The 19,649-nt window shown below is 54.4% G+C and overlaps 1 protein-coding gene and 1 long non-coding RNA gene across 2 annotated transcripts; both read right to left on the reverse strand.

Moving 5' to 3' along the window:
• Positions 1-709: 709 nt before the first annotated feature.
• LOC133209666 (uncharacterized) lies at positions 710-7,808 on the reverse strand. The gene is made up of 3 exons (XR_009724726.1): positions 7,063-7,808; positions 1,216-1,288; positions 710-804 (listed from the first exon to the last, which is right to left on the reverse strand). It is a non-coding gene; the product is annotated as an uncharacterized LOC133209666 (long non-coding RNA).
• An 83-nt stretch (positions 7,809-7,891) lies between these two features.
• Positions 7,892-10,033, reverse strand: TLX3 (T cell leukemia homeobox 3). The gene is made up of 3 exons (XM_061348398.1): positions 9,625-10,033; positions 8,987-9,230; positions 7,892-8,179 (listed from the first exon to the last, which is right to left on the reverse strand). Exons 1-3 carry the CDS (start codon positions 10,031-10,033, stop codon positions 7,969-7,971), a joined length of 864 nt encoding a protein of 287 aa, XP_061204382.1. The 3' UTR covers positions 7,892-7,968.
• Between the last annotated feature and the right edge of the window lie 9,616 nt (positions 10,034-19,649).

The raw sequence follows: 19,649 nt of genomic DNA on the forward strand, positions 1-19,649 counted from the left end.
AGATGGGGTCAGAGATGCTGCTCACCCATCCCCTCCTAGCAGCGTGCCGGGAGCAACCCAACACAGGCACCCTCAGAGCTCCCGCTCCTTCCCCGCAGTCTGAGGGTGAGATTTGAAGGCTGCTTTAATTATTAACTTTGTTTTCCCTCTCCACTTGACAGAGCTGGCTCTTCAGAGGCCAGGAGCAGCCTTACGGAGCACCAGCCCTGATGGGACCGGCCATGGGATGGCACCAGCCATACCCACCCGCGGCTGTATAATCCCTGACAGGCTGTTCCCATTACCTTTAATGGGTATGACGTTTGCAGACGAACAAGAGAAGAGAGTCTATTGCCTTTATATTATACCACCAATTAAGTACTCAGGGTCATGTCCTCAGCTGATGTAAAGTAGATGAGATACACTGAACTTAATGGATCTCTGCTGGTTTACACCAAATGAAGGGCTGGCCTTGTCTCTCTTGTATTAAAACAGCCGAACCGTTCCAGCAGTCTTCACGTTTAACAGCTTCGTGCTCCAGCCAGGCTTTTCTATCACTCCAGTCCATAAACCACAAGCTTTATTAACTAATAATTAGTTTTTCAAGTTAAGTTTCACAGTCATGTTTTAAGAACTGCTGCCCTCAGGGCAGGTGGAGAATTCTGAAGGGGCTGGAAGTGGTGGGAGGGAAAGAGGAGAAACATCACCAGGCTGCTCACCATGATGCAGAGGGGCTTTCCACAGACGTTTTGGCATCTCTGGCCCCTGAAAGTGCCTGGGAGTTTAGCATCTTGAGTTCATAGTGTTCAAGCTGAGGCATTCCTCCTGCAAACACAGAGCTGATTTTAACCACACTACCAGCCCCACGGGTTCTAACAAGACTCTTGAGCTGTGCAAAAATAAGCCTGAGTGCAAGTATCTGCCTGAGTATAAGCACTGGGGATCACCAAGTTTTCAAATAATAGCTGAATACCCAGAGCATTTCTGGCACAGGGCAAGCAGGGTGATTTGGGAGTACATTCTAGCAGCTTTCTTAATTTTCTTTGCAGTTGTACATAACTGATCACTGGGCAGAAAAGTGGTGTGATGCTGGGCCACATCTGTCCCTTATGTGCTGCACTCTGCATACTCTGGTGTCTTAAACATGCTGGCCCAAAATACAGGAGCTAAGCTTGAGAAGAAAGCTGGATTAAACTATAAATATTATTTTTCTAATCACAGATAGCTGACTCTCACATTAAAACACAGCTTCCCAACCAGCACACAGCTTCAGCAGGCACGCAGCTTGCCACTTTTCTTCCTCCTGTACCTGGATTGAATAAAGAACATTTAGAGCATTTCTGCCACTAGAAGGAATAGAATCAATGTGCTGTACAGAACTAGGGGGGGATATCACAACAGCCTACCAACACCAATGTTCTCACTGAGGAATGCAATACGGATAGCTCTTGTGCAATAACTTAAACAGTACAGATTACTACTTGGGGAAATAAAAGACAACATAACTTTGAAACTTGAAAAGCTCTTTTCTTCGTTGTAATCAATTGCAATAATCCATGTCAGTGATTTAGATGAAGATCAACTTTACCTTTCTTTGCTGATGACACAAAACTAAGAGCAATATAAAACTTAAGTGCATTTGCGCACAACTAATGGATTGGATGTGGCATGTGCCAGTGGAAGTCAGTATGTATAATGCAGCATATACTGGATGCCAAATTAATGGGATCATTTAGGCATTCTGGAACACTTGTGGCATTGAGCTTAAGTCATTTAAGGAGCCTGGCAGGGGTTGATGACCTTCCATTTTCAATAAGCCAAAGAAGCCTTGTAATACTGTAGGCAAAACATGACAATGAATTTTATCCTCTCCATCCCACTGCTGTTTAGTCCAAAGCTAAAAGAAAATAAAACCAAGACAGTGAGACTGTACCTGGTGTCCCTGATAAGAAGTACATAAAAATACAGATTCACCTGCACAGGGAGGTGGAGGTTCAGGCATGCAGACAATGGACCAGACACTGCCAGGTTTGCATGGGCACTCCAACCTTCCTGCTAAGCTTGAGCACCTTCCCTGGGCCACCAGGTTCACACCAATCTTCCGTGCTGCCCACTTCCTAGACTGATTAGATCCCAAAGGAAGGTGATCATAGCACAGAAGGAAATGCATCTCACTGACAGCATACAATTATGCAACGAGGTGCAGAGATTCATTCAAGCTGCTCAGATGAGCAGCAGAGCTGGAGGCTGAGCAATTCTCCCTCATCCCCATTCTCTTTCCATAAACTACAGCACACTGCTCCCAAATGCCAGCGAACAGTCCCTCACTAGGACGAGGCACAGGTATGAGCTGGATCTAATCCCTGTAGTCCTGCCACTGGGCAGAGCAGCCAGGAAGGACCCAGCAAACACCACATGCTGTTAATGTCCTGCTCGCACTCACTCCTACATGCCAAAGTGCGTGATACTCCCCAGAGAAGCAGCAGCACTCAGCTGGACCCCCAGGAGTCAAATACTTCCAGGTTCAGGCTGGAAAGTTCATTGAGGATCAACACCCTTGTATGTACCCTTGATGTCTGTATAGATTCTCCAGATGTTACTGGGAGATCCAGAGGCAGATTTTGCTGGGGTTTTACTAATTTGACTGCTTAATTTTGAAGGTATTTTGAAGAATGGCCACGGGCATTTAGAGCCTGCTCAGCAAGCTCAGGCCACCGCTCAACAGAGCACAGTGCATAGATATCCAACATCCCAGGGATTCACTGGGCTCAGATCACCCGGCACAGAGTGCAGCAACACATCGCTCCCCCAGAAGAGCTGGAACATTCACCCGTGCTGCCTAAAGAGCGTGAGACCCATCTCAAACATCCCTGCTCACAGTCCCCAGCATTTCCACCTCTGGGCACATCCTAAAAATGACACGTGGACGTCTCTGACTGCACGGTGCAGAGATGCCTTTAGGCAGCTAGCTCCTATTTTCTGCAACAGCTTGGAAAGAGTATTTTATCTCTTATCCTCAAACTAGATTCATGGGAGCAAAATATCTAAACACCTTTACTGCTTCAACCTAAACAGCAGATTTTTAACGCACCCGAAATGCCTAGAAATGCAGAAAGACCCTCCAAAAAAGGGGGAAAACACATAGATGCCGAACTGCAACCAACTGCGCTATAGCCCTGCCCGTCAAAGCTGACTGAGTGCCTCCAAAAGGCAGATTTAGATCCTGAAAAACAAAAGGGCATGAAGGAGAAATATTTATTACACTGCTTGTGAGCCAGGAAAAAGTTAGGAGCTTTGAAGATGCCAGAGAATGGGCAAGGGAAACATGCAGTAGTGAAGGAAGATGCCCCAAGGAGCCTAAAGCAAACGGTGTGGCTAACCCCTCTCCCAAAATGCCCACCTGAAGAGAAGGCAAATACCTTCATCCACCTGGTCCGACTTGCTCAAGCAGCACAGGAGGAGGGGTTCTACCAGCTGAGGAGGAGCAGCCGTACAAGTAAACACTCACCTGGGTCAGTCAATGGCCCTTAAATCATTCCTCCTCAGTGCTGGGGATGGTTTCAGTGCAGAAATACATATTTGGAGGAAAATTCATAGGTGTGAGATGTAAATCTCAGTATTGTTTATGTTATAAATGAGCTAAATTATGACCTAACTGAGCAAAACACTTCAGTAAACCAAGGCTTTGAATATTGTGTAGTTTGCATGTTTAACAGGACTGGGCTTTCATCATGGAGCGGAGGAGGAGAGCTAATAACCCATTGATTTCAAGGCCCATTTAGGAAAAGAATTGCCTATAGAGATCTGATCACCATGCATTACTTCATAACATCTAATACCCTGGGCACGAAATAATGCTGAGATGTGCAGATTACAGAGCCATTTTTATCCTGAGAGGGGTTGTGCCTGTGCATGCAACCTGGGGCTGCTTCGGGTTTGGGCTGAAAGCAAAGCCAGGAGGGACTTGGAGGGATTGGTTTATGTTTCTTCACATGGCTCTGGTCACCCTGAGCTCTGCCCTGGGCACCCATCTGCTCAGCCCTGCACAGGAGATCACTTGCACATAGCATCAAGAAATGCTCAAAAAGTGACCTGACCGAAGTTAAGTCCCACTGATAGCTCAATAAGCCTTAACTCTTGCTGCCGTTTTCCATCCTTTTTTCAACAAACACTGTATCTTCTGGGCTTAAAACTTCCAAAGGAGGGGATGTAAGTGTACAGCGCTGGCTTTCCAGAGCACACACACACAGAGACAGCTTTTCACTTGGAGATTTGAGGCTGCTTTGGAAAGACCATCCCAATGCTAAGAATTATCAATTTCATAGCAGCACAGAGCATCAGCATATTAAACCTCCCAACTCAATGAGATGTGCTGCATCTCCAGCTCTCTCAGACCACATCTCTATCACAAGGATCACACTGACCGTGCTCAAATGACTCCCTCAAATGTGCCTTGCTGCAACACAGTTACAGGAGCTGCTGCTGTCCTCACGCTGCTGCACACCACCGGTACTTATCCTCTGCTAAACTGAGTATTTTAAGAAGCCTCCCATGGAGGTAAAGGAGCATTTTGTGAAGAGTGGGGGGTAGGATAAACCCTGATCCAGAGCCCGCCCTGCAAGGAGCCTGTATCAGAAACTGGGAAGTCAAGCTGCTGCCCATACACAACGACCCAACTGAGGTCATCCACCACACAGCCCAGGTGCAGTACTTGGACAGGACAGCCAACAGGATCAGGACAACAGCCAGACCACCCCTAAAAGGTGCCTTCTCCTCTGTGGGGCAGCCACATCCCCCAGGATTATCACAGTATCACAGTATGTTAGAGATTATGTTCCTTGGAATGGAGAGCCTCAAGCTGGTAGGGTCTAAAGCCCATGCAAGCCCCTGTGGTGGCTTTGTCTGTTAGTGGACCTTCAAGAGTTACACAGCAGGGACCATTAGACAACCCTGATGCACCCAAGTCAGGCTGGCAGGGAACACTGCTCTCACCCACAGAGAGGGAAACATTGTCTATTTGTTCCCACTGGTGTTTCCCTGAGGCTCCAACAAACACTGGGTTTACTGAAGAGAGTTATTGGAGGTAACCCCCACTTCTGTCCCCTTCAGCACGACTGCTCACATCAGTACCCCTGACCACCCATGCACTCCGGCCTTACATGACGTGGATGCACGAGGCAGCCCTTCTCCCCTGCACTCAGCGCATCTCAAAACCTCCAGACCAGCTCCTCCAAAACAAAGACACCAGCCACAACCCCCGCAAGCCCAAGCACGCAGCTCCCACTGCATAACCCCCGCACACACACATCCACCCAGCGGCTGTTCAGATGGCTGGAAGGGCTTCCGAAGTCCTTTGGCAAGTTTGGGGTGCCCTGAGGCCCAGTCCCACTGATGGCCAGCAGCGGTGAGGGACCCCCGGCCTGCCTGGGCTCCAGCTCAGACCTGCTGGGCATCACTGCTGCTATGAATAACAGGGCTGGAAACGCTCCGTGGCTTTGCGCTAGGTCCTCGCCTGCCACAAAGCTGATTACTGCAATATGCAGCATCATTATATGCTCTGCAAATACACAGCTTCTGGCTTACAGGGATTTGGGAAAAACTGCAGGGAAATCAGGAATACAGAAGTTTATGGTTGTGGTACGCATGAAGAGTTACAGAACAAGGCTGGCTTGAAAACAATTCGGTTTATAGGTGTTAGGGGTACAGATGTAACATCAAATACACGTGTGAATATGGGTACTGGTTATTCCGACCCCTTGAATTATTCAGAGCTTGACTCCAGAAAGCCAACACGCGGGTTTCTCCCGGTTGCTCTGCAAACAGTATCTGGGTTTCCTCCCCGCTGCCCTGTGTGTAGTGCAAGCATGTGGGTGGCAAACCCAGCACAGACCCCCCAGCAGGACCCACGGCCCGGCCGCTCGCTATCCCATGCGTGGGGAAAGGACACGGGGAGGGGCGGGGGTATGCGGTGGGGCCATGCACTGCGGGGCCCTGTCGCTACTGATACATCCCCGCGTTGGGTTTTCCCCCCTCCTTCCCTACCAGACACTTCCCCCCGATCGCTGTTTTCTGGAGCTGGCTGCACATGCCCGGCCGGTGCTGGGTCCCAGCATCGTCACCCACGGTGGGGAGGATTCGTTCTTGCTTTTTGGCCTCTGCATCTTTCCCCCTTACAAACGAAATTCCGGCTACAACCCAAGCCTGTGCCTCGCGACCGCTGAGAAAGGGACTAACAAGGGAAACACTGTTTTAACCCGCATCCTGCATGGCCGTCCCAGAACAGCTGCACCGCGCCCGGGCAGGGGAACAGCCAGGCCCGGGAACGCCGGGCAGGTTCTGCCGGCTCCTGGTGACCGGGACTGCGTTGCAGAGGCAGCCCCGGGGCCGGTCCGTGCCTGAAGCAGCTCTGGTTTAGGAAGACGTCGTTTTTGCAGCTTTCCCCCTTGCTGGGTACCGGTTAGCTGGAGCCGCAGAACTACGGGAGGTTGTGCTTCAAAAAAACCCACAAAAACAACGCTACTCCTTCCCCCCCGAAAAAGAAAACCCAAACAAGCCAGGGAAAAAAAAAAAAAACCAAACAAAAACCAACCCCCAAACAAACAAACAAAAAAAAAACCAACCCCAAACGAAAGCAAAGCCACAACCAGGCCCCCCTCGCTCCGAGGGCCGTTAAACGGGATCCAGGGAGCGGGCACACCGGCAAGACACGGTCACGGCCCATCCTCTGCCAGCGCGGTTCCGCGCAGCAAAGGCAGCGAAAACGAAACGCGATGAGTGCCGGCCGGGACCGGATTCGGTACCGCGGCCCCGGAGGGGAAAAAATACCGGGGACCGGTGGGGCCTCGCACCGGCCACGCCGCAGGCTCCTGCGCCCCAGTGCTTTCCCGTCCGCTCCAACGCGGCGTGGCCGATGCTGTCCCAAACGCGGGGCTATTCCCCGCCGGTTCCCCTCGGCCCCTGCAGAGCGACTGGGAGCACCGCGGACAGCAGCGGCGGAGCCCTGCTCCGAGCCTGTCCGGCGACCCCGGTCCCTGGTCCCTAGTCCCTGCTTCCGTCGCGGCTCCGTTCGCGCCGGCTCCTCACCTGCACCTCCGCGGAGCGGTCCCGGCTTTCCCGGCGCGGCGGCAGCAGGGAGTGGAGAGGCGTTTTTAAAGAAAACGTTTATTTACACATCTTGGCAAGTACAAAGTATTATACATGGTCTGTGTCAACCCCAAATCTTCTTTATTATGAAACATAAGGCGCTTTCTCTAGAGTCGGCGGCGAAAGGAGAGGGTGCAGGTGCTCTTTCGGTACGCTAAAGCTCATCGGCTGAAAAGGTGAGGACAAAACCCGAGTGTGTGCTGCCTGAAAGGAGCCCTTATTACTACGGTGAATAAATTACAGCTGACATTAACTTCACCTGGGACAGATGGAAGCTACCGCTTTTCAGCTTAATAGGGTTTCCTAAGCTAACGAGTCATCACTGGCTCCACTCGGTCCCCTCCGCTAAGTGATAGGTAGGTATTTTTGTTTCTTTAGACTATCCTCAGAACAGGGGAAAAAAAAAATAGCCTTTTGTTCCAAAGCCAACACAAAATACCTATGTTCAGATTTCGATATAAATAATCGAGGTTTTATATAATTCCATATTAATAGTGCCCAAAATCTCGATGCATAAATAAATTAAATTATTAACACTTCTTACAAAAAGTGACATATTTCCCTTCCTAGTGGAACATCGACACGAATATACAAGCGGAGCGTGGGGCCCCGTGACGGCAGCGCCCGGCGGCTCCGCTCTGCTCCGGGCCGGCCTCGGAGAAGCGCCGCGGTGGCCCCGGCCCCGATTCCGGTCCCAGCCCCTGTCCCGGTCCCAGCCCCGGCCCCGCGGGTGCCGCTCGCTGCCTCCGCGCCCGCCCCGTCTGGGTCGAGCCGCGGCCCCGCGGCGGGGGGGAGCCGCCGGCCGAGCTCTGCGGGCGAGTCCGCTGCGCGCCCGGGCTGCCGGGCTCAGACGAGGGAGGTGACCGGGGGGATCTTGGCGCTTTCCTCCTCCCAGGGCTGCAGGTTCTGCAACGCGAACAGAGACGAGTTGTGCAGGCACAGCGGGTCCGGCTGGATCGACTCGTTCAGCGACTTCTGGAAGGCGTCGTGCTGCAGCTGCAGCATCAGCCGGCTCGCCTGCTGCCGCTCGGCCTCCCGCTCCTCCGCCGTCTGCCGCCTGCCGAGGGACACGCTCAGCCCGCGACCCGGCCAGCCCTGACCGCGGCTCCGCGCTGCGGCCGGAGCATCCCCGGCGGCCGCCTCCTCGTCCCGGGCGGGCACCGCCGGGCCGTGGCAGCGCTCGGCCTCTGACGGGGGCGGCGGCAACGCCGGGGAACCCCCCGCTGACCGGGAATTCCCTGATCCCGAATATTCCCCGTTCTCCCCCGATATTCCCCTGGGTTGATTTGTTTTCGTTTGGTTTTTCCTCTGAATAATTCCCCGTTTTTCCAATAATTCCTAGGTTTCATGAATAATTCCCGGTTTTTCGATTATTCCCTCGGTTTTTATGAATAATTCCCCGTTTTCGATTAATCCCTCTTTTTTTAATGAATAATTCCCCGTTTTTTTAATAATCGATCGTTTTTACAAATAATTCCTCGGTTTTTAAATAATCTCTCGGTTTTACAAATCATTCCCCGTTTTTTGAATAATCCCTCGTTTTTTACGAATATTTCCCCGTTTTTCCGAATAATCCCACGCTTTTACAAATAAGCCCCCATTTTTTTCGAGTAATCCCTTGTTTTGATGAATAATCCCCCGTTTTTTCGGATAATCCCTCCTTTTCCGAAGGGGGGACCATTAAAAAATAAAGAATTGAAATCATAATTATAATGATAACGGTAATTACAGCGCGAGTCTGACAACATCGATCCACCCAGCCGTTTCACTGCCGGCAGCCGGCAAGGGGCCATCCCTGCCGGAGCCGGGGCTTGCCGGGGGAGGCTGCGGCTGGACGGGGCGGCCCCGGGGGCGCAGGACTCACCGCCACTTGGTGCGCCGGTTCTGGAACCAGGTCTTCACCTGCGCGTCTGTCATCTTGAGTGACTTGGCGAGGGCAGCGCGCTCGGCCGAGGCCAGGTACTTCTGCCGGTGGAAGCGCTTCTCCAGCTCGCAGATCTGCACCCGGGAGAAGGACGTCCGCGGCTTCTTGCGCTTCGGCGGAGTCCGGTTCTGGTAGGGGTGCCCGATCCGCCGGGTCACCGTGAAGGGCGTCAGCGCCGCCGCCGCTGCCCGGGTGGGAAGCACAGGGGTCAGTCCCGCTCCCGCACGGTGCCAGCCGCCCCCCTGGGGCCGCTACTCTGGCCGACGGCCGCCCCGACGGCCCCGCAGGGACCGCGTCTGCCCCTGAGGCGCCGCTGCCCGGTTCTGCCGAGGGAAAACGGGGGACGAGCGGGGCTCGGCCGCCCCCATCGCCCCCATCCCGGGGATGCCGCGGTCCCCACGCCGGGAGGAGAGCGAGTTTTGGGACGGCGGCGGGCGCGGCCAGGGTAACCGTCCAGCGGGCAGCCTCGGCTGTCATCACGCTGCTACTACTGGGGCTATTTCGTTTTGTACCGTTTGTTTGCCTCTCCGTTCGTTGCCGGGGGATGGGGGCCGTCCCGCTCCGCCCCGGCGCCTTACCTGTGAAGCGGTCCTTGACGAAGCGCCTGCTGCTCTCCATCCAGGGGAAGTTGAGGCTGCCCAGGCTGGGCACGGCGGGCATGGCCGGGATGGCGCTGGAGATGGGCGGTGGCACGGCCCCGGGGATGGGCCTGTGCGCCGGCACCCGGATCACGCCGGCCGGGGCCAGGCTGAGGTTCACACTGTAAGATCCAGAGTCCTCGAAGGGCGCGGCGATGGCCGGGAACGGGGCCGGCAGCGCCGGGTAGGGCGCGCCGCCGCGGCCGCCGGGGCCGCCCAGGAAGGCCGCGCCGTCGGGGCCCCGGGGGGGCGGCGGGGCCGCGCTGTCCTGCTCGGGGCTGTTGAGGATCTGGTCGATGCCGAAGCTGATGGGCTCGTGCTGGCCCTGCGCGCCCGCCGGCGGCTCCATGCTCCGCCGCCACCGCCGCCGCCCGCCCGCCCGCGCGCGCTATAAAGGCGCCGCCGCGCTCCGCGGCCCGGCCGGACCCGCCGAAACTTTGCCGCGCGCGCGCCGCCCCGGCAGCCGCCCCGTCATCTCCGCGGGGCCGCCGCGCGCCCCGCCGCCGCGTGCGCACCCCCTCTTCCTCCTCCTTCCGCCACCGCCATTGGCCGGCAGCGACCGGCCTCTGCGCTCCCATTGGCTCCCGCCGCTCCGCACCGGCCTCGCGCCCAGGCGCGGGGACCCGCCGCCGCCGCCGCCGCCGCGGTGACATCACTGGGGGCGCACGAACAATGGCGGGGGCGGGGCTGGGGCCGGGGCCGCCGTCGGGGCGCTCGCTGCGCTCCGTCCCCTGCCCCCCGCCCGCCCGCAGGACCCGCGGCCGAGCCCCGCTTCCCTCGACGGCGGCTCCGCGGGGCCCATCCGAGGCGGCCCCGCGCGCTCTGCGGTGCCCTACCCGCGCCTCCCCCGGCCCTGGCCGGCGGCCGCCCCGACGGCAGCGCGGAGCGGCGGGCAGAGGCGGTGCCCGGAGCCACGCAGGGAGAGATTCCGTTGTGCGCCCGGGCGGCGGGAGCCCGGCGCGGCTGCGGAGCGAGTTTGCAGACGCTCCCTAATGTCCAAATTGGACTAAAGGCGTTAAAAATTAAATAACGCTCAGCCGCATTTACTTAGTTTCCCGCTTATAGAGGGAAATGAAAACAGGGAATAGAATTTCCCTGTTAATAGAATGTAATGGCATTTGATCAGCACCTGGCAGGGCGATCCCGGGATGCCGGAGCGGTGACAGGAGGGACTCGATTACTTTTTAAAGCTTAGGATTCAATTACCGCAACGCACCCAATGGTTGCGGCAGCGGCAGAGGGGCACGGGCCGACCCGCAGGGAGGCTGCTGCTCCCCGGGGGAAGCCAGGGCCGGGCTGAGCCGTTCCCGTCCCGCACCGGGCGCGGCCCCCGACGGCCGGCTCGGAGCTGCCGGCGGAAGTTTCCCGGCGCGGCGGAGGCGCGTTCCCGTCGGGGGGTTCCCCGGCCCGCAGCGCAGCGGGCACCGGCCCCGCCCGGCAGGCGGTGACACGGCTGCAACCCCCACACGCCCCTTCCCCGCGGGGGGTCCGCCCGCTGCCACCCGCGGCCCCGGGCAGCCTTAATCGGATTGTTCCCGGTCGGTGCGGCGGGGGCGCGCGGAGCCGCCATCCGCGACCGCTTCCCCGGAGCGGAGCGAATCGGATTGACACGATCGCGGCAAGATGGTGCGGGGCCGCCCAGAGGCAACGGGAATGGGCCGCGGGGCTCCGGCCCTCGGGGGTCCGGGCCGGCGGGGAGGCGGCGGGAAAGAGAGAAAAGGAGGGGAAAAACCCAAACCCAAACCCAGAAAGGAGGGAACCGGGGGAGGACAAATAAATAAATAAATAAATAAATAAAGTGACACCGAGTCCTGAATCAGGGCAGGCTTTGTTAGAGAAAATTGCAGCTTGATCTGCATAATGGGAACGCGGGCTGCCCAAGGCTATCTTTTTATTGCATGTGTGTCTGCTGTTATCAATTTTGTGAACGATTTCACAGGGAGCCTGGCAGACTTGAGCTGGAATAATATGCAAAGATGAGCTTTGAATAATGAATGATGTGCTTTTAAACCAATTCCAAAGTGTCTGTGATAGTACAATATGAAAAGGGGTGATAAGTAATAGTATATTTAAAAGGCGCTAGTATGTTTTTATTACTATATTTAAAAAGATATCTATATTATTTTTGTGAAATGGATAATATATCACAGAGTCTTTGATAATCAGCTAAACAATACATTTTTCTTTGGGAAAACTCTCCTGGTTTTACACAGTTAAATATAGAGTATCAGCGCACAGCTTTGTAACGCTCGGCTATCTTATTAAATATTAACTCTATTTTAATATTAGCTTTTAAATTTAATATGTTGACGTTCTGCAGTTTTACTTTAATTACGTTTTATAATTAATAACCCGAGACCTATGGTGTCCTTAAACGCGGCTCCCCCGCAGCCGCCCCGGCTCCCCACCCCTCCGCGGGCAGGGGCGCAGCCCCGCGGTACCGCTCCGGGCCCCGGGATCGCTTCCGGAGGGCTCCGAGTCTCCGAGCCGGGCTTCGCTCTCGCCGCCTCCCCCGGAGCACCCCGTCCGCTGGGCGAGGAGCGAGCGGAGCCACGGCCCCGAAGGTGCGGCCCCGGTACCCACTCCCCCCCCCGGTCCCCCCGGCTCGGCCCAGCGCTCCGGCCCCCTGCAGTGCCCGGGGCCGAGCAGGATGAAGGGCACCACCCGTGCCCAGGCTGCTCCTCGTAGCAGGGGAGCCAGACCCCACTCGGGCCGGCCCCGCTGGGCAGGGGGATGCAGTGAGACCCCCTCAGCAGGACCAGGGCACCTGTAGCTTGCCCACAGTACCCTGTGCCTGCGAGCTGTCCATCACAGGAGTGCATCAGTTAAGCCAGGCTCCGGTCATGGCGTAGCATGGACTTTTCATGGCACGGCACGGCAGGTCAGGGCATGGTGCAGTATGATGCAGCACAGCATGGCCTTTGCTTGGCATGGCATGCAGTACCAGCCACAGGCAACCTGCTGCAGGGGTGCCGCTAACCCAGGCCCTGGGGAGTTCAGGAAAGGAGAGCTCTGGGGCAGCTGTGGAGTGAGAGGTGGAACACTGTCATTCCCTGTAAAACTCAGGCAGTGTGTTGTACAAGTGTTCACAGTGATGTGGTGCCAAGCGTGGTGCCAGCAAAACAGAGCACGGTGCAAGCGCTGCTGCTTTGGCCAGAGGGACCCCTGCCCAGTTTGTCACTGGGAATCACCAGGCACAGAGATGCAGCATCTGCCTCAGCCATTCTTGAATCCCAGTGCAGCTCCCAGGCCTGGCTGCCATGGGGAGGGAGGGGGCATGGATGCGGATGTGCCACCACCCGTCACCATCACTGTGTTTGGTTTTGGTGTACACATGCACTCCTCAGTGCCAGGTATGTCTTTGGGCTTGAAGCACAGTGGGCCCTACAGGGAGGGAGGGTGTCCTCGCAGGACCTCCCCATGCCAAGCAGTGGCTAATGCCACCTTTCAGCTTTTAAAGTGCTTCCTGTAGGATGAGATAACAAAACCATGATGAACTGCGCAGTGACCCAGCCCCAAATGCTTCTGCCTTTTAAGAAAGAGGCAACCCAAGCACCTTACTTCCCCCTCAGCACTGGGCATCTCTGTATCTGCATCTGGAGTGGGTTTGCTGGTGATGACCCCAGCTGTGCTGCTGGCACCAACATATACCACAGCCACGTCAGGGCCCTTGGGCTGTGTCACCACGGGACAGAACCAAAGCTGTAGATCTGACAGCCATAGCCACTCCTGGAAAGCAGAGGAGTGATGGGGATGGTTCCTCTTCAGGGCATGTCCCAGCAACCATGGAAAATTAAATGCCCATCCAGAGGTGGTCGGCAACGCCAGTATAGTATTTAGTGCCTGGGAGTGGTGAGCACAGGGAAGAAGCACAGGCTGGTGGGTAGCAGCATGCAGAAGGGCTTCAGCTCCTTCCCATCCAAGGCCTCTGGAGGTTCTCCAAGAACGAGCACACTACATGGGAGCAGGAACAAGGGGTCCTCGCTGGGACCAAACCCAGCACTGAGCAGCTGGAGACTCAAGAAGGGCCATTCCCCATAACGGCCTCAAGCATCGCTCCTGCCCCGTCATCCTCCTGCTACCCTGGGGCAGCAACAGCTGGCACAACAGAGACCCAGAGCAGCCCAGAGATTTGAATCTGGCTGCACCCTGAGAGGGTCCCCTGCAACCCGAGCCAGTCCCGGCACTGCACAGAGGCCCCAGGGATGGGCTCAGACCCACGGGCCAGGCAGGATGCACACCCTTACTGGCACACGCAGCATCCCTCTGCGGTGCACTGCTGTAAAGTAGCCTCGGTTAAACGTTTACTGTCAAAATCTAGCGTGGACCAATTGATCCATTACAGCCTTGGGTTTTTTAATGTTTGTCATTAATTATTTTTCAAATGAGGCATCATGCTTCGAAGGTGAGAGGGACCGGTCTCTGGGAACAAGACCAAGAGAAAGCACTGCAGAGCTCCTCCAGCCTCTCCAAAACCGGTAGCCAGGGTTTTATACTAATGGGCCGTTAATTGATGGTGCATTACTGCGCAGTTCCTCCCGAGCTGCCTGGCGCAGCCGCCAGAGCGCAGGGGCCGCAGCGTGAGGGATGCTCCAAGCAGGGAGCCCAAGGGCTGGGCGGCCCGTTCGGGTGCACAAGGTGCTGCTGGTCGGGCTCCAGCCCCTGATGGAGGGGGCCAAGGGGCTGCTAAAGACGCCCCCTGCGTCCGGCGCGGTGCTCGCACACGGCTGCGATGCTGTGCCCGGCTGGAGAGGAGAAACCACCCCCGAGCTTGGGAGCCCTTCGCTTTGAACAGCCACCGAGCCTGCAGCTGCTGACACAGCTGCAGGGAGAGGTGCAAGTGCTGTGGGCACCCGACCCCTTATGCTGGTACCCAGAAGGTGCCCCCACAGTCCCCAGGGCTGCAGTACCTGCAGAGCTCATCCTGCAGGACAGCAGCAGCAAATCAACCTGCAACAGCGCAATGGGAAAACAGGCTCAGGGGCTTCCGAGAGCCCAGGTCGTTATAAAGGGCTTGATCGCACCTGAAATGCTGAGCATGTGCTTTATGGTCCTCGTACCGCCTCGAGGAGCTCCACAGAGCAATATCCAGCCCCGTGCATGTGCTCAGCCGCTTCTGCACTTGAGCTCCTCTCACACTGCCTCTTCCGCAGCACTCTGCTGCGCACATCCTGGGCTGTGCCCCTCGCACACTGTCCTGCACGGCCAGGGGTCCAGAGGCTCCAATTTCTCCAAAGGCTCCTTCCTTCAGGGCCTGGGACCTGCAGTGTTCACAGCGACCCTCACCCCAGGTACGGCCTGCAGCTGGAAGCCAGTGCTTAGAGGAAGAGGGTTTTGATGAGTGTCTGACCTACAGCTCCGGTCCTCAGCAGCATCTTTATGCTTCCTCGCTGGTGGTTCCACTGCCACAAACAAATCCCTTTTCTTTAACAGGACACTAAAGGCTATGTCAGTGCTCACCTCAGACCCCTCTGTGGTCCTCAGACCCTCCTTTAACATGCAGGAGCTCACATGCTGGGAGCTGGTCTCTAATGCTGGGCAGCTGAGGAGCCACATGAGCCTGAGCCTGCTGCCAGAGCCCAGCACGGCAGCAGGAGGCACCTGCCGCCCCCTAAAGGCATTGCCTGTTGCTCCAGGTTTTGTCTGTTCCCATAGGGTGACAGGGAACAGCGTATCTTGCTGCATGAGAAAGTAGCAGCAGATGCTGAGATGCTTCTGCTTTAGCTCCTGGCTTTGGCAGCAGATCTCTGAGCAAGGCCTGTTCTCCACAGCCTGTTCTCCATGGGTATTGCTGCACAAACCCGGCACACTTTTGGGTGTTTAGCACATCCCTGATACATACAATTCGAGTGGAAGTCAGCACCACAGGGGACACAAAAAGTTGTTCTTCATCCGTGGCTCTGGAAGCAGCATCCCTGCGGGCCTGGCAGGGCGATACTGGACTCCAGGCTGGAGAGGGGCACGGGTGCTCTGCAGCTGGGCATGGGAAGGGGAAGGAGGAGGGGACAGCCAAAAGCAGCTGCCTGAGCTCTGCCTGCAGCCACCCGAGGGGACACCTGGGCAGGGGGGTGATGTGGTCTTCACCCTTGCACCTTGTCCTGCAGGGTCCTCCTCGCCGGGGCTAACCCCTGGGTGCGAGCCAACAGCCCCCAGGACACAGCAGTGGCCCCGCTGCACATCCTGGGGATGGAAAGGCCCCCGGGGTGCCGGTGGCCGTGGTCTCGTGGCAGGCACCGGGCTCTTGGTGCTTGCAGAGCGGGTGCTGGGTCCCGTCAGCCCGCAGGGGGTACAGCAGGGCCGCCTCTCCCGAGGCAGAGCTCCGGTGCGGAGCATTCTAAAGGCCGCCCTGCTCTGCCCTCTCCTGTGAGCTCGGGGGGCTGTACCCGTCCTGGCTGCAGCCAGCAGAGCTCCATCCGTGCAGGCAGGCTGGGGGGGCTGAGGGCTGCCCTCATCAGCCCCTTCCCCATCAGCCAAAGTGTAGTCCCCGTCTCCCTCCCCTGTGTGGAGGAGCTGGAGTGAATGGAAGCTGACTGGTGATAAAACCTCGGTGCAGGGAAACAGTTAAACCTTCTCAGAGAGAGCAGTTAAAAGGTGGCTGCAGCCTGGGAGGATGAACGAGCTTCGTGGTTTCAATTCGCATTTCAAAGCACATCTTTATGGGGCTGGTGACTTTAAACATCGTATTAAAAAAGCCAAAATTCTTTTTTAGTTCAAAATCTATGCACTGGTCCATGAATGCCTGAGACGAGACGAGATGGGGAAGGTCCAGGAGAAGCGCTGGGGAAGGAACCACAGCTCAAAGGGAAGAGAGCTGAGGACGACGGGCACATGGGGCTCAATTTCTTTCTGCCAGCTCTGGTAAACTCAGGCTGCAGTGAAGCCGGCAGGGAATGTCCTAGTACCGGGGACAAATCCTGAACGATGCAGACATCTGCTCTCCCCGAGCAGCAGCACCAGCCCCGGGTAGGAGGAGAAGGCTGGGAGGTAGCACAGGGCTGAGCCTAAAGCCAGTAAAGCAGCCGGTGTTCCTACACAGCTTCCTTCTCTTTCATTCTTATTTTATACACCAACAGGCAGCTGCTGCCAGGTTTTCCTACTAAATATGACTTTTGTTGGGCAAATTGCATTAGGATGGATGCCACAGGTATCCATTAAGGTTTATTTATCGTGATACGGTTTGGATCTCACGCTTATAAATAACTTATGTTATGGCTTTTGTTTGTAGAAATGTAACTTACATATTTTATTATGCTTTCTGTAAACCTCAAAAAGAATATTGTCAAAGCAGCGCCTCTTAACAGCAGCCTAAACTATGGGACATAAAATCTACACTAACATTATTTTTTAATATGGCAAGGAAGCGTGTTATCCCTCTGCAGTCTGAAAGGTTTGCTGTCATCATAAACTCGTGCTACAATAAAACATTAACAAGTCTAAGGATTGTTCTGTAAGGTGTGCATATACCGGGGCTGACTTTGTTCAAAGCCTCCTTATGCAGGCAGGGCAGGGTAATAAAACTGTGTTTCCCCTGGAAAGCTGCCTTTGCCTACTCCAGCATGGTGGTGAAGCCTGCTCTAGGGGAGTTTGCTCTTCCCTGCAGGGGGGCAGACACTTACCTGGGATTCAGCAGTTGGTGCTTTTCACTGTGATGATATAAAACACATTCTGGGGAGAATCAGACCTGGTTTAGAGTCATAGAATCCCAGACTGGTTTGGGTTGAAGTGACCTTAAAGCTTATCCAGTTCCAACCCCCTGCCATGGGCAGGGACACCTTCCAATAGACTGTATTGTTCAAGGCTCCCATCAGATTCCCGCGATGACAACACTCCAGGTCTGAGAGGTGTCTCCTTCCTGACATTCCCATTCCCTTGTTTCAACCTTTTTTTTTTTTCCTTAAAAGGAGAAATAAAATTCCACCCCCTCTAAAGGCAATTCTGTCCTTATAAAACACACACAAGGCATTACACCTGCTCTGTAAACACGAGTCAATTCTGAGCCGTACCCACTTCGACAGCGCCCTTTTCAAAAGCTGATTGTAAAGATTCTCAACAAAGAATCTGAAGCCATAAACCACCCTATTTGCTATACTATCCATTTCCTAACCTAAACGCAAGTGTATTTATACCACCAGCTACTCCAAAAAAGTTCCTGTTGGCATTAACCAAGGTTGAAACGCTGTTCAAACACGTCTTGAGCTTGACCAGTTTAGAGGATGCTCTTCAGAATCTCACTTGTAAGTTATAACAAGGGGTGTATTAAAGGGGAATTTTCAGAAACGCACTCGAGTGCTCCTGGGAGTCTGTAGCCATGTATTAAAACAAGTTATTAACTATTAAAGCAAGTTAGTAAGTATTAAAGTCTCAGTGCCAAGTTATGGGGACACAGGCTCCTCCTTTACAGTATGCCAAGCTTCAGCTCAGATTCCAACAGGAAATGGGCTGGTGTGTGAGCACACACTCATGGTGTGCACCCACTACTTATTTCCACTGCTGGGCAAAGGAAGTGGAGTCACAGAACCCATCAGCTATCATCTGAGCCTGCGACACCAACACACAGAGCTGTGCGGCTATGTGAGGGCTTCTGCATCAGAACTGCCATTAGGGATGCAGCATCACGGAGGCACCATGGACGAGGGGCATGTAGAAATCTTTCCCCAAGTCCCAGCTCACCCCGAGACCTCCATATGTGTTCCTGAGATGGGGTCTGCAGCTTTTAAAATCCCATTTGGCAGCACAAATCCCGGTTTCCTTTAAGGATCAAAATGGAAAGTTAATGACCACACTAATCCGTACATGCTCAATGTGTTGATAAGGATCACCCACTTCCTGCAGTTTCCAAAGCTCGGCACACAGCACCAGGCTGCATGTAGGAACACCCCAAATCTGCAGCTTTTGAGTAACCTCAGTTGACCATTTTCTCTTGGCAATCAGAGCCTCTGGCTGCAGAGTAAACACTTTCTCCAGCTGAGCTTAAAAGTACACAGAAAACTGCCCAGCAGTATTATTTCCTTTCACATTTAGATCCTCCAACTTCAAAATGTGCAGGGAAGTAACAGTTGCAAAGAAAAAAACGGGAAGGTGGCAGTAAGAAATTCTGGTATGAACTTTTCCTCCCTGCTGACCACCATTAAAAATCCCCATTCTTATCTAAACAGTGGGGAAATATTACTCAATGCACAAATGTAAGCGTGAAAAACAACATTAAATCAGTTATTTATGTAAGAAAAAATAGTAGTAAAACCCCAAGCCAAATCAAAACCAATCCCAAGAGTTTGTAACGGCACCAAACAGCTTTGCTACTACCTGAACTTACTGCTTAAACAGTTCAGGCTTTTGGTAGATCTTGCTTCAATTCATTTGGGTGTTCCTGCAGCTCACGCGGTGACTCCTGCCCACCATAGACCACACTGATGGCTCCCACAGCCCAGGGTCGTGAGTTCCAGTGTGAGCGTTGGACTGGGGGAGGGATCTTGTTCTGGTAGATGCTGAACTTACCGTCCCCTGAGAGGTGGAGACAAAGTTGCTGAAGCTGCTGTTTCAGACGCACAAATTCATCTTCATTGTGCCACATGCTGCTTACACATGGGCTGTAAGCCTCTGTAACTATTTGCTTGCTTTTTTTGTAGTGGTGGATAGATTGTGTTCTTTTTAAACAGTGTTTTAACAACTTTATTTTCTTCTGTGCTTACATTCTGTTTTCTTACTACACTTTAAGCTTAAAATGCTCATTTTTAGCCTTCTACATTGTTGTCCCCATTGTCAGTAACCGTGCTGAAAAGAAATATATAACATTTTGTGAAAAAAATAGTCGATTTTATTATTTCAGGAAGCTGTCATATAAAATTTGTACTGGCTTTCATCTCATGTTCAAACAAATACGACCTCAGAGTGAGCTGGGGAGTTCTTAACTGATGAGATATTATTTACTATTATGTGTAGAGCTGAGAATCATTAACTGATACAAG

Source organism: Neopsephotus bourkii, unplaced genomic scaffold (genome assembly GCF_033783945.1).
Source record: "Neopsephotus bourkii isolate Nb327-2 ecotype Australia unplaced genomic scaffold, CSIRO-AGI_Nbou_v1 NB_357, whole genome shotgun sequence".
In the NCBI taxonomy this organism is placed as follows: domain Eukaryota; kingdom Metazoa; phylum Chordata; class Aves; order Psittaciformes; family Psittacidae; genus Neopsephotus; species Neopsephotus bourkii.

Bases quoted from the DNA above. Each gene is read 5' to 3' on its own strand.
- TLX3 (XM_061348398.1), bottom strand. From the start codon at position 10,033: ATGGAGCCGCCGGCGGGCGCGCAGGGCCAGCACGAGCCCATCAGCTTC. The intron at 9,231-9,624 runs GTAAGGCGCCGG...CCACCCGGGCAG, and splicing joins CGTCAAGGACCGCTTCACAG to CGGCGGCGGCGCTGACGCCC. The intron at 8,180-8,986 runs GTGAGTCCTGCG...GTCCCTCGGCAG, and splicing joins AACCGGCGCACCAAGTGGCG to GCGGCAGACGGCGGAGGAGC.